This window comes from Heteronotia binoei, chromosome 1 (genome assembly GCF_032191835.1).
Source record: "Heteronotia binoei isolate CCM8104 ecotype False Entrance Well chromosome 1, APGP_CSIRO_Hbin_v1, whole genome shotgun sequence".
NCBI lineage: Eukaryota > Metazoa > Chordata > Lepidosauria > Squamata > Gekkonidae > Heteronotia > Heteronotia binoei.
In genome coordinates this window covers 131428256-131442665 of record NC_083223.1, presented here as the reverse complement: position 1 = coordinate 131442665, position 14410 = coordinate 131428256, and the positions used below count along the sequence as shown (strand labels likewise).

The window sequence follows — 14410 nt, the reverse complement described above, 5'->3', positions numbered from 1 at the left end:
GGATAAAATGGAAGAGATGAGAATTATATAAACCCCTTTGGGTCTCCAGTGGCGAAGAAGGCAGGGTATAAATAAAACATATAAACATGTTTCAAATTAAAAGACAAACAAAGATTTTGGAGACTGCCAGTCAGCAGGTGTAATTGCCTTTCTTACACAATGGGTGTAATTAAATAACAATAATTGTTTTTTGAAAGCTCCCGTGATTAAAAACTGCAAATTCAAATATTTTCAATTTTTTAAAAATAAGGTACACAATTAAAGGCCTAAATCAATGAGCAGAAAAAAAATTAATAAACTTTTAAGCAAGACAAGCCAAATGCCTCTGGGAAAATTCTCTCTGACATTAAGGTAAGGATTACAAACTAATTTCTAAGTAAAGGTTAGAAGTCAAAGAAGGCATACAAAATACACCTTCAATATCTGTGAAATCTGGCAAAAGTATACCCTATGAGGTTTGAAAGAACTACTTAAGAAAGCACTTTAAAAAAAATAAAAGCTTACTAAGTATCTCTCCTCTTGTCTCATGCTTGGTGTGCGGATCATGTGGTTCTGCTCCCCCCTCCAGTCTCCAAATCGGCGGAAAAAATAGTTAGATAAAAAACGGTTGATGGGATCTCTAATGATATTAATGTATACTGGTTGGTCTCCTCCGAACCTGGCAAATGAAAATCAAAATATGACATCAGAATATTGCAAATACCTGCTTATAATGTTTTCAAATCCAGTGTCTGAAGACATTTTAAAATAATAAAATTAAAAGCATCAGAAACTTGAGGCACTTGATGAATTGTGATTACACTGAAGCCAAGTATTATAAAGCCTTCTTAAGCCCAAGCACTACTAAAGCAGACATTGCATAAACCAGAGGAATCTTAGAACCCATATGGCAATGAACTAAATTTATTTCCCAGAGTTATCAGAGTTTCCTAGAGTTATTATTAATAACTAGAGAAAAACACGTAACCATGCGGCTATCAATGCTCTCTCTAAGCTGTGGAGTCTTGTGAGCAAAAATTCTACTTTATAGTTGTGAGCTACTGCATATTAGTTTGTTCTGGGGCCATTTTTCTTGAGCTAAGACAAAACAGGCAGTTTTAGCCAGAGGCTAAAAAACTGTGAGCTAGCTCACACTAACTCATCTTGAGGGAACACTGGTGGCTATAGTTCATCTAACCTCTGTGTGTCTGTCTGCAAAGTAAGTTGTTAACAAGTGAGCAGAGCACAATACTTACCAACTAAAACAGTTAAATTAGAAATTGAAAGAGGACCTTCAAACAATACACCTTTTGGGGGGCAGGGGAGGACCATATTAAGGCTTATATTTCCTAAATATACATTTATCATCCTTCCATATGGTGAAATGTACTCTCTAACACATTACTTCATGCTGAAGGGGAACATTTAATTGAAAACATTAAGAAATTTTGGCATTCCTTGTTTTTGAAAACAGAGGCCCATGGACAGAAAGAACAATAAGAATCAAGGGTTTTGGGGGGGGGGGAGGTTTGCGGTCAAGTCACAACTGATTTATAGGTTTTCAAGGCCAGGGATGTTCACAGTAGTTTTGCCATTGGCTGCTGTAGGGGGACCCCTGAATAATTAATGAATACCCCTATAATAATAAAAGAAAATATGTTTTTGCCTTCAAAAAGGGTGTCTGATGCAATGTGGTTAGAAGCAGACAGCCTTCAGTGGGTGTGGATTCACAGATGTGTATTGGATAACAAAAAGGCCTCACTAAGAAGCTTCTTGCTAAAGCTTATAACGCATAGGGACAAGAGGAATGGAAAAATACTAGAAGGAAAGCAAGGGGGTGGGGGAATGTTGAATCAGATAACTTGTAGGACTTGCCTGCTAAGCTTGCTTTGTGCTTAAAAAGACGGTCTGAGGATCGGGGGGGGGGGGAGGTTCAGTATTTTTGGAGTGCATGATGCTCAACTGGACCCTGCTAATGGTACCAGTAGTAAAATACCTCGTTTCATACCAGTAACTGTGCGGCTCCATTATTTTCCTCCTACATTACAATGGTGCGATTGGCCAGGAAAAAATGGGGAGGATTTTTCCTACCCCTTGGTCTGGCTGCATAAACCGTTTGCCTTCCACCCTTGTGGCGGGAAGAACAGACTAGGCACCACGGTCACATTTTTGATCGAGTCCAGCTCTCTTCTCCCTGGTGGGGGAGGCTACCCAGCCAGCCAACCAAGATCCCGCGCCTGGTTGAACCGACATTTGCAGGGAATCGGAAGATCTTCAGGATTGTGGGTATGAACTGTCTGGGAATCTGGATTACCTCTCCTTAGGAGAGAAGAAGGGTCTGATAATCCCTTATGTTCTGTTCAGTAGGCTCTGTTCTGGCGCTGAAGCACATAGGCTAGGATCTGGGAGGATTTCTGTGGGGTGTGTATGTGTGTGTGTGTGTGAATGAGAGGAGGCACAGCCTCCAGGCGATTTTTGTACCGGTACCGAGGTCCTCAGCCACGCGAATGCGTCTGAGCCGGGGAAATGGGGAAGCGATTGGATAAGGCTTCCTTTGTGTCTGGAGCTGTCAGAATCCCACTGGCAGCTCACCCTCCCTACCCTCTGTGTTTCAAAGTGTGTCTTTTCTAAACGTCTGGTGCCATGAGTGAAATTCAGTCAAAAACTCCACTAGAATATATGTGTAAGAATTTTAAGGAACATTTCTATGATGATTATGGAGTCAAACTGACTCCTGAAACTCTGAAAGTGTTATGTCAGAACGACTGGGTGGCCTTACATGTAGAATGGCCACCCGAGAGTAGCTTTGACCAAGGCTTGCTTCAGCGAGTTTATAAGAGTGTGGTACAGTCCCCAACTTGTAAAAGTCAGTTTCCCTACATTGATAGTTGGGCAGCTACAGTGCAGAAGTCTTATTGGTGAAGTTACAGACCATGAAGAAAAAGCAGGCTCAGAGGGCCACTGATAAAGCTGCAAGTCAAGTTATGGCTTTGCGTCAGGATGTGTTAGTAAAAACAATGATCCCTCCAAAGAAGGAAAAGCCTCCAGTGTTAGATGCCGATCCTGAAGACCCCTTGGCTAGTCCCCCGCCATATGTTCCAGTATACCCTCTTCTCCCGATGCAGCCAGCTAAAGGAGGTGCTGATGGCAAGGATCAAGCGCAGCTAGCTAAGGGCGCTTTAAAATCATTTGATGAAGAGAGCCAGGAAATAGAGATGAATGAAGGAGCTAGAGCTGGAAAAGGCCAAGCGACACCCCTGCGAACTCTAAATTCGGTTCAGCAGTTGTTTTCAGAGCAACCGTTTTTTTGCAACAGCTCCTCGTTATTCCATGCCTGTGTTTAATAGTCAGAGATTGGCTGCAAGTTTTAATTCAGCTCCTGAGTCTCCCTTGCATACAGAACTCTCATCAAGTACTGAGAAAACTTCCAGTTCTTCTACGGCTTCACTCCCAACTTTTCCAGGTTTTACATCCAGCACAGAGGGTTCACTGCTAGCTCCCCTTCAGGAAGTCCATATCCCTCAACAGCCTGGCCCTGGTATTGAGACTCTTTCACCTCAAGTGATCTAGTAAACTGGAAAACCCATACTGTTGCATTTTCTGATAATCCTGCCCCAATGACAAATCTGCTAACCAGTATTATGGCTACGCATCACCCTACCTATGCAGACTGTCAGCAGCTTTTACTGGCCCTCTTCACAACTGAGGAGAGAAACCGTATCATGCATTATGCTCGAAAACATGTAGAAGGAAAAGTTCCTCAGGGAACTGCAGATAGAGAGGAGTGGATAAAGGTCCGTTTCCCTGCAACAGATCCAAATTGGGACCCCAATTCTCAGATTTCCAAAGAGTGTCTACCAGAATACAGGCAGGCAATCTTAGAAGGGATGAAAAAAGTAGGCAAGAAGCCCATTAATATGTCTAAAGTCAGCGTACTCCAGAAAATAGATGAAAGCCCTAGAGCTTTTGCTGAGCGCATGATGCAGGCATTCCGAATGTACACTCCATTCGAACCTTAGGCTGCAGAGAATTTGCGCATGGTAAATACAGCTTTTGTTGCTCAATCCTATGCTGACATTCACAAAAAGCTTCAGAAGCAAGATGGCTTTGCTAGCATGAATTTATCCCAACTGTTAGAGATTGCCCAGAAAGTTTATGCCAATCGGGATGTAGACCAGAAGCGGGAGGCAGAAAGAAAGATGAAAAAGAAGGCTGATTTGTTGGCAGCAGCTTTGGCTGGGCAGCCACCTATAAGAAGCAGAGGGGCTTCTTTTTTTGTAGGGATTTGGGGCACTGGAAAGATTCATGCCCGTATCGACCCCCCCCCCCCTGCACACAAGAAATTCAAACTGCTCCTAAACAGATGATAGGACTGGAGTTTAAAGGCCAGGAGAACAGAGGAGCCAGTGTGTGGGGAAGAGGGAGAGGCCAAGTCCAGAGTGGCAGATATTGGAGAAACGAAGAAGAGCCTGACCAGGGCTTGGTTGGGCTGGAAGGATGGGATGACTAGGACAGACCGGGCACCGACAGTCCTGACTCTGCGGAGCCTATGGTCACAGTTGATGTTGAGGGTCGGGAGATCTCATTCCTTGTGGATACTGGGGCTGTGCGATCTGTTGTGCCTGATAAGATTGCCCCTTCAATTTGTAAGTATATTAATATAATTGGAGCTACAGGGCATAAACAATTCAGACCACTTCTAGCCAGACGAACTTGTACAGTAGGAGGCCATGTGATCTGTCACAATTTTGTCCATTTGCCTGATTGCCCAGTGCCGCTGATGGGAAGAGATTTGCTTTCCAAGTTAAGAGCCTGATTGACTTTTGAATCAGAAAGTCAAATGAACTTTGAGCTGCCTTATACAACCTCAGAAGGCAAATTACGTTATCAAGGTGTATATGTTTTAGAATGCCCCCGAGAAGAGGAGTGGAGGCTTTACCAATCAGCTCCTGTAATGGCTATGTCAGAAGTCTGGGTTCAACAATTTCCAGATGTATGGGCAGAAGAGAACGCATCTGGGCTAGCAGTAAACCATGCGCCTATTAAGGTAGAATTAATCCCCGGGGCTGTTCCAGTCCAAGAACGCCAGTACCCGATCCCTAAGAAGGCAGTAGCTGGCATCCAGAAACACCTTGACAGGCTTCTTGAATATGGAATTCTTGTAGAATGTCAGTCTCCATGGAACAGTCCCCTTTTGCCAGTCCAGAAGCCGGGCACCGATGATTACAGACCAGTACAAGATTTACGCTCTCTTAATTCTTTTTTTTTTCCACGTTTTTATTGGGTCAATCAAATCATACAAATAAATAAAAAAAAAGGTACCAAACATTGTCAAAAGCAAATAACATCACCATCATGATATCGCATTATACAGACCAAAATAGGATTAACATCATCCTATAACTACTTCTTTCATACAGTGTGAGTTAGTACTGTGGTATTAGAGTCACAGATCCAAAATTGATAACTTTCCTTTCTTCCAAACATGAAGTAACCGTTTAAGTTAGTAATGATAATAATAAAATAATAATAAATTGATATTAATGTTATCACAATAAATTTAATTTCTTTCCAACCACACATATACTTTTTCCCATCTTTTTTTTGCATCCTCCTTCAAATTTCCTTTTATCACATTAGCTAATATATCCATTTCAGCCACTTGTGTAATTTTTTGAATTATTTCTTCCCTCTTTGGGAGCGCTTTGGATTTCCAATTTTGGGCAAATAAAATTCTCGCCGCAGTTACAATATATACTGTGATGAACTCATCCTCACGTGGGACCATCTCTCTAACTAATGAAAGTAACATACACTCAGGTTTGAGGGGAAAATTAACTTTAAGTATATCTACCATTATTTTATGAATCTCCTTCCAATACTTTTTAGAGACACTGCAGGTCCACCATAGGTGATAATAAGTTCCTACCTTTCCTTCACATTTCCAACAGATAGGTGGGATAACATGATTAATTTTATTTAATAATACCGGTGTAATATGCCATCTATAAAAAAGCTTAAAAAAATTTTCTCGAAAATTAACAGGCTTTATAATCTTATAATTATTTCTCCATAACATCTCCCATTGTTCCAAAGTAATATTAATCTTTAAATTGTTTGACCATTTTAACATCACATTTTTGACAGTTTCCTCTTCAAGTTTTATTTGTAAAAAGTAATTGTAAACCTTCCTAATCAGTTTTCCAAGTGTCGTTGTTATTATCATATCAAAATCAAAGTCCTTCTTAGTAAATCCAGCTATTTTATCTTTATTGTATTTTGCCAAAATTTGTGTCATGACCCACCAGTCAAAACTAATCCCTCTAGCTTCCAAATCCTCCTTCTTTCTTATTTTATTAGTTTCGTCCAATAAATCTGCGTATCTTATTATCATTCCAGGGGACCACAACTGCGGTCGAATTGCTGCCTCCACAGGGGATAACCACCTGGGCGTTTTATCATATATTTTCTTCTTTATTTTCGTCCAAACTTGCAATAAAGCTTTGCGAATTAAATGATTTTTAAAATAATTTTGAGATTTTTGAATATACCACATATTTGCGTGCCAACCCGTGTGTAGATCAGCCCCTTCTAATGTTAATAAACGAGTATCTTCTAACGTTACCCAATCTCTCAACCATAAAGTTGAGCAGGCTGTGTGGTAAATCACATAGTCCGGGAGGCCGAGGCCTCCATTTTCTTTTTTGTCCTTTAAAATTTTCCAACTGACTCTAGGTTTTTTTCCCTGCCATATAAAATTTTTGGACAATTGATTTAATTTAACGAAAAAAGAATCCTTTGCGGCAAAATTTGCCATTTGAAACAGAAATAAAACTTTAGGGAGTATATTCATTTTAAGAAGAGACACTCTTCCCATAAGTGAAAGTCTCATATTAGCCCATTTTTTAAATAACATATCTATTTCCTTTAATGGTGGGTCGTAATTATCTTCATAAACAGTACTGCATCTCTCAGAGATCACTAAACCTAAATATCTAACTTTTTTGTCCCTTTTACGCTCTCTTAATTCTTGAACACAGACTTTACATTCCGTCGTTCCAAACCCATATGTCTTGCTGGGACTTATACCTGCCTCAGCCACTTACTTCACAGTGGTAGATCTCAAGGATGTGTTCTTTTGTTTAAGACTGGCACCTGAAAGTCAGCCACTGTTTGCCTTCCAGTGGGAAGAAAAAAAGACTGGTAGAAAGCTACAATAAACATGGACCCGTTTACCTCAGGGGTTCAAAAATTCGCCCACCCTTTTTGGTAATGCCCTCAGTAAGGACTTGAGCCAGTTCCCAACTGTGCCAGGAGAAGTTGTGTGCCTTCGGTACATTGATGATATTCTGATAGGAGCCAGAGACTTACAGACTTGTCAAGGTGCCACTTCTGCCCTGCTAACACTTCTGACTGAGGCTGGATATAAAGTGTCTTGGAAGAAGGCTCAACTATGCCAAGTGACAGTGAAATTTTTAGGCTTCCATATATCCCAGGGCAGATGGCAGCTAGGCAGGGAGCGAAAAGAGACTGTGTGTGCCATTCCTGTGCCCGCTACCAGGCACCAGCTGAGAGAATTCTTAGGAGCAGCAGGGTTCTGCAGAATTTGGCTCCCCAATTTTGCCATAACAGCTAAGCCCTTGTACGAAGCCACTAAGGGGGAGAAAAAGCACCTTTTGAATGGACAGAGCAATGTCAAAATGCCTTTGAAGCTTTAAAACGCCAGCTCATGCAGGCCCCAGCTCTGGGACTACCTGATACTGACAAGCTCTTTACTCTATATGTGCATGAGTGAGAAGGAATAGCTGCAGGCATTCTAACTCAATTGCTGGGATCCTGGCCCAGACCAGTGGCATATTTGTCTAAGCAATTAGACACTGTAGCAAAAGGGTGGCCCCCCTGTTTGCGCTCAGTAGCTGCTGTCGCAGAACTTGTAAAGAAGACAGACAAGTTTACCTTTGGAAGTCAACTTGAAGTAAGAGTTCCTCACTATGTGCAAGTCCTTGTCTCACAGCAGCTACCCTTTCAAGGACATAGCTCTGGCAGAGGTTGTCCTTGAAAGGGCAGCTGCTGTGAGAGCCCTCTCCAGCCCCACCCACCTCACAGGGTGTCTGTTGTGGGGGAGGAAGGTAAAGGAGATCTACTGGTTCACCAATGCCCGTATGGTCAGATATCAGGCACTTATGTGTGAAAATCCCAGAGTGAAAATAGTGACTGTGTCAGCTCTGAACCCAGCCTCTTTGTTGCCAACTCGTGAAGATGTACTGGAGCATGATTGCTTAGAGGTTATGGAAGAAGTATTTTCCAGCCGACCAGATCTGAAAGATGTCCCATTTTCAGATTCTGATATTGAATATTATACCGATGGGAGTAGCTTTATCCAGGATGGGAAGCGCAGAGCAGGATATGCAGTAGTCACTCTAGAAACAGTGATAGAAGCAGAACTGCTCCCTGTTTCAACCTCTGCACAGAAAGCTGAGTTAATTGCCCTCATCAGAGCACTCTGGCTAGCAGAGGGACTCTAAATATGCTTTTATGACAATGCATGCTCATGCAGCCCAATACAAAGAGAGAGGCTTAATTACTGCGAGTGGCAAAGAAATTAAAAATGGTAAAGAGATCTTGGAATTGTTAAAAGCTGTCTGGGCACTCTGGCACTTAGCTGTCATTCATTGCCGGGGTCATCAGAAGCCCCTATGTCCAGTAGCAAGAGGAAATCGGAAGGCAGATTTAACAGCTAAGGGGGCAGCACTAAAGCCTTATCAGGGAAGCACAGAAATTCTGCCTGTTTTTCAAGTTTCCTTAACCGAATGGAGTCCTCGGTATTCACTAGCTGAGGAGTAGTGGGTTCAAACTCAAGGGGCAGTAACCAAACGAAGGGATGGTTGGTATGTTCTCTCCGATGGCAGAATTAATATTTTAGAAGCTGTTGCATGGCCATTAATTCAGAATCTGCATGAGGGAACACATTATGGAAAGACTGCACTAGAACACTCTGAGTCAGTGGGCATATATTAATCGTGTGAGTTCACGAATAATCCAAGGTAGGGTCCCACTCAACTCCCTGGGAGTCAGCCAGTGGGAGAAACACCTTTCTTCTTCCTAGTTGTGGATTTCACTGAAATGCCCAAAGATGGACATTACCGTTACATGCTTGTATATGTTTGTACGATGTCTGGATGGATTGAAGCTTGCCCCAGACGCACTCAGAAAGCCAATGAGGTTGTAAAAGTCTTATTAAAAGACATTGTGCCTAAATTTGGTTTACCTGTAATTATCAGGAGCGATAATGGATCATCGTTTATAGAGAAAACTGTACAGGGTGTGTCTATGTTGCTTGGTATTACCTGGAAATTGCATGCAGCCTACCGCCCACAGAGTTCAGCAGAAGTTGAAAGGGCTAATAGAACTTTGAAGAATGCCTTGTCTAAACTCTGTCAGGAAACCCATTTGCCATGAACTACAATGTTGCCAATTGCATTGTTTCAGTTGCACTGTTTGCCACACAAACGACTTCGTCTGTCGCCTTTTGAGATCGTTTATGGAAGACCCCACCCCCCATAGTCCAAGGAGTTCGAGGTGACCTTTCACAGTTGGGGGGCCTTATAACTTTTGAGGAATTGCAAGCCTTGAGCAAAGCTGTGAAGGAGGTGCATAAGTATGTGTTTGAAACTTTGCCATATCAAATTTATTCTCCTGTACATGCTTACCAGCTGGGGGATAGTGTGTGGGTAAAAAGCTGGAGGGCAAAGACCTTACAGCCTAGGTGGAAGGGCCCATTTACTGTCCTTTTAAGTTCCCCTACAGCCGTCAAGGTACAAGGCGTAGCAGCGTGGATCCATTGGTCACATTTAAAGCGAGCTGCAGATTACTGGAAAGCTCAGCCAGTTCCAGGGACACCATTAACTCTGAAACTTTATAAAGACCCTACCCGGCCTTATGCCACTCAGTAAAGACTGTTAAAAGTCAGCAGCCTTACCCCAGCCACACCCAGAAGCTGGCTGGTCTAGGCATGGCTGAAGCTTGAGTAAGTCTTCTGGAGCCATACAGAGTTAGTCATTTGTATTAGTTTGCTGAACTTCTTGAATTGCTCATTTTTCTGTATTGAATATATTACAATAGTGCTAATTTGCTATAAGCATTTGCTGTAGGACTTTAAAAAAATCATGCATGCTTCAAAAGCTCTTATTGCTGTGCTTTATTGCTATATTTTTGCCAGTGTGCCAATGTGCTGTATTCAAGCAGTGAGATGTACTAGATGCTGGGAAGGAAAGGATTCTAAATGTATGTTGCGTGTTCAATCTAGGGGAGTGCATGGAGTCTGCATAAAACCTAACACTCAAATAGTTTGTGTAGAACGTGGAGTGTCTTATTATCAAGCAAAAATAGAATATCCTGGATCAAGCAGGACAATAACTTTTAGAGGAAGTTTCCACTGCCCGACGTCACAGTGGGTATGCTGGCCAGTTGATTTCAAGTCTAACCAGGTAAAAAAGCCCAACCCTAAGCCTAAACTACTTGTCCAGGAGAATAAGAAAATTTTCTATAAGACTGTGTTTAATGATGCTCAGGACGAGAAATCTGTCATTCCAGAACCTGGGAGTAATTTTTTTATAGCCTTAGCTGAGCAAATAGCCACCTCCCTAAATATTTCAAACTGTTGGGTGTGCGGAGGTTCATACCAGTAAGTGTGCGGCTCCGTTATTTTCCTGCTACACTGCCTCTGCTTCACAACTCTGGTATGCCTTGGTGGTCTCTCTTCTAAATACTAACGAGGACTGAACCTGCTTAGCTTCCAAGATCTGGCAAGACTGGGCTAGCATGGGTTATCCAAGTCAGGGCTTTGGCCAAGTAGCAGAGCAATATTGAATATCCAGACTTGAAACATTTGCAGAACTTGATGAGAAATAATCAGAAGTCAAACTGATGTCTAATTCAACATAACTTTTAGGTTAAGCATAGTTATTCATAAGAAGGCTTTATTAGACTTCCATATAACTGCTATGGCACAAACACAATGACTAACTGATAGAAATAGGAAACACACCCATTCCTGGTACACACATGAAGAATTTTGTTGAGGTGAGAGAGTGGATTTTAAGACTTGAAATGTGTGAAAACAAAAGTGTTGTAGGATAAATTTTAGTTCTAGTGGCATAAATGGGATAAAAGCTACAATTTAAGTGTGCACTTATAAATAATTAAGTCCGTGAATTAATCACCTACAAATCCTTTAAAATGGGTCTTCTTCCAAGTTTGGTCTTGAGAGCAGGCTCATAGCCATGGTGGTGGTGGCGGCAGCAGGCCTGGGGGGCCCAGGCCCCTTTGTTCAACCGCCCTTCAGCTGTATGGCCCCTCTGTTGGAGTCTGCCAGCTGATGAGATTCCTGGCTAGCAAGGAGCCACTGACCCCTTTGGTTTTACTTTGCACACGCTGCTGCTGCCACTGAGGGCCTGGGAGGTGGAGGAGGCGGCGGTACAGAGCCCAGAGCCAGTGAGGGGCTGCAGCACTCAGCAGCAGGTGAGAATGGAGGGCTTGGGTGGCATCTGCAGGGGCCTGCCTGCATGCCTCACCATGAAGTGGAGGCAGAGGGAGTGCTTAAGAACCAGGCACACAACCTCCTTCCTTGGTGCTCAGCCGCCTCAACTCCAGCCGCTGTTGACACGGCCCGAGCTGAGGATGGTGTCCGGGATTCCCTTCCCTCGCTACTTTTAGGTGGCTTGGAGGGAAGCAAGGGGACAGCCGGGGAGGCGGCATGGTGAGGAAGAATTTGCCCCTCAGAGCCTGAGTGCTCTGTGCGTGAGGAGAGAGAGGTGGGCTGCCCCAGCTCCAACAAACCAGCAAGTTGCCTCCCTCCTGTTGTGACTAGGTGCAAAGGGGCTGCGCCATGTGACAGATTGAGCACAGGGACTGCATGGCCCCAGTCCCAGGAAGGGATTCATGCTCAAGAGGGTGGCTGGGCATTACAACTTGCTGATGGCCCTCACCTGGCAGCCTTCCTCGATGGCAAGGGGCCCCAGTTTCTCCACACGCAACCCCTTCAGCATGGAGAGCCTCCTGTCGGACTCTTACCTCCCTACCATGGAAAAAGCAGCTGTGTGAGCAGAGCCAGCAGGAGGTGGGTGGCTGCGGCCGCTCTTTTTTACCTTTAAAAAAGTGATGTGTCATTTTGGGCCCTGCAGACCCCCCACCTAAAATTTTACCTCCTGCCCCCTCCCCCCACCTAACATTTTCTGACGACGGGTCTGCTTGAGAGTGACCTGGCTGTTTAAACAAACAATATGTGCTCTGTTTCTTTCTCATTAAGATTCTACTAAATAAAGAAAGAGTGCTGGTTGTAATAAAGAGAAAGAATATAACACAAAAGAAATCAGTTAGGTCAATCAGCTCAGGCATGTTTTATTCCCATTGAATTCAATGAAATAATGTTGTAATCCTATCCGTACTCAAGTGAGTAATTGCGCTGCCCAACATTTAAATGCCATGACATTTAGAGTCACCTAGCTTTTTTTGACTGTATTCAATATGTTCTTTAGCAATGTCATATTAATGAAATACAAAATCATTCAAAATAAATTGCAAACCCAGATTGTAATATATTTTGAATTATTTTGTATTTCATTAATATGACATTGGTACAGAACATATTGAATATAGAACTTAATCTGAAACACAACTTAATTTGAAGATCAGACAGCTGTGGACTTCTTTTAAACTTTTGCTCCATTTGGCATTTGTACCAATTTGTAGATTTTCCAGTAGAAGAGCTTGAAATATTTAAGCTGTGTTTATATTATTATTCAAAAAGTTCATGATGGAACAAAAATTTCCATGTGAAATAGCAGATGTTGAACAAAATGAATACTAAAGCTTCTAATGATCCAGAGTTCAAATATGTTAACAACATAGATCAGCAAGGTAGAATTACTCATAACCACCAGGTATGGGGAATGAAACCCTACAGATCACATGTACTTCACAGTCTACAGAGGTGGATGGAATACTCTGGCCAATCAGTAATAGGAAAGAAGAACAGGGAATCACTGTACATTTGTTCGTGCTTCCCCTAATGCTACCCCACTTCTGAATGCTTCCTTGAAGTCCCCCACAGTAAGGCAGAACAGGGAAAACCCACTACAGATTTCTATTTGTTCCACCATGGAAGGTGCTGGGGCCAAACAAATCTCTTTTATGAAATTGCTTGGATTGGTACAACAGAACTATAATATAGTGGGTTCTAAGCAATGATGAGGTGAGGTGGTAGTGAACATAGCTCTTTTATTGAATACAACATAGTATAGTGCTGCCTCATAAGACTGAAGACTGGCCAACAGGGACAACTATATATACACACAAAGTTCCCACGCTAGCATGCTATTGGACCATTCCAACCACCAGGGGACTCGTGATTGGAGCGGGGCAGCAGGAATTTGGATCCTACTGCCTATTGTTCCTGAGTCCCCAAGCTCAGTCCTACAGGCTCCAATAAGCCAGGCAAGAACTCTAAATCATTGATACAATTCAAACCACATATACAACAAGAACACAAGCCATCATCCCATGAAAAAGAGGCATTACATAAATTTTTATTCCCCAGATTTTAATTAATTCAATTCACTGGGAGGCAAAGGGGTGTTTGATTAAATCTAGGTAGGAGGATACACACACACATGAACAAATTAAGATTTCTTACAGTGAATCAGACCCTTGGTTCATCAAGGTTCATCATCTTCTCAGATTGGCAACAGCTCTCCAAGAGTCTCCGGCAGAGGTCTTTCACATCACCTGCTGCCTGTTCCTCTTTACTGGAGATACCAGGGATTGAACCAGGGGCCATCTGAATGGCAAGCAAATGCCATGGCTCCTTCTCAGAAATCAGAAGTGAGGGAATACTTTATTCCCCCAAGGTGCATATTCCACCATCTCTCTCTCCTCTTTTTACTCTCTTCTCATTTTTTTCTTTCTAAAAAGAGGTCAGGCTCACAGTTGCACAGCCAAATGCCCAAAAGCAAGGGATAATTCAAGCGAAAGGGTAGATGGACAAGGAAGGAATGGCTGGTATACCTGCAGATATTTCTACTCAAATTCTGCCTCCATATTCAGAGGCAGTGACAGCTTCCCCTAAGCAGGCTGCTGTTTCACAAATAAAACATAACCACAACCACCACCCTTTTTACACAAGGTATTTTATCTGAAAATTAAACGTTCCATTAAAAACTATGACTTAGAAACCTCTTAGTAATGTGGTGATTCCACTATGTGTTAAGATAAATGGATAACTTACTGAACACTAGTGAATCTGATTTACTTAGAAAGGAAAACTCTACATGTACAAGCTGCCTTAAAATAAATTCTTCGTTGTCCAGGTGTGACAGGTTATCCTTGGAAAGCAATTCTCCAGTGTAATCCAAGAATTCTTACTGCTGTGAAT

General features: G+C 42.5%; 1 protein-coding gene across 1 annotated transcript in view; it reads right to left on the bottom strand.

Annotated features, from left to right (window-relative positions):
- The window catches only part of UST (uronyl 2-sulfotransferase), a 238827-nt gene that overhangs the window by 93905 nt on the left and 130512 nt on the right, over positions 1-14410 (bottom strand). Inside the window, exon 5 of the mRNA XM_060240748.1 lies at positions 505-658. Within this exon, the coding sequence (XP_060096731.1) occupies positions 505-658 (154 nt within the window). The remainder of the gene's footprint in view (positions 1-504; positions 659-14410) is intronic.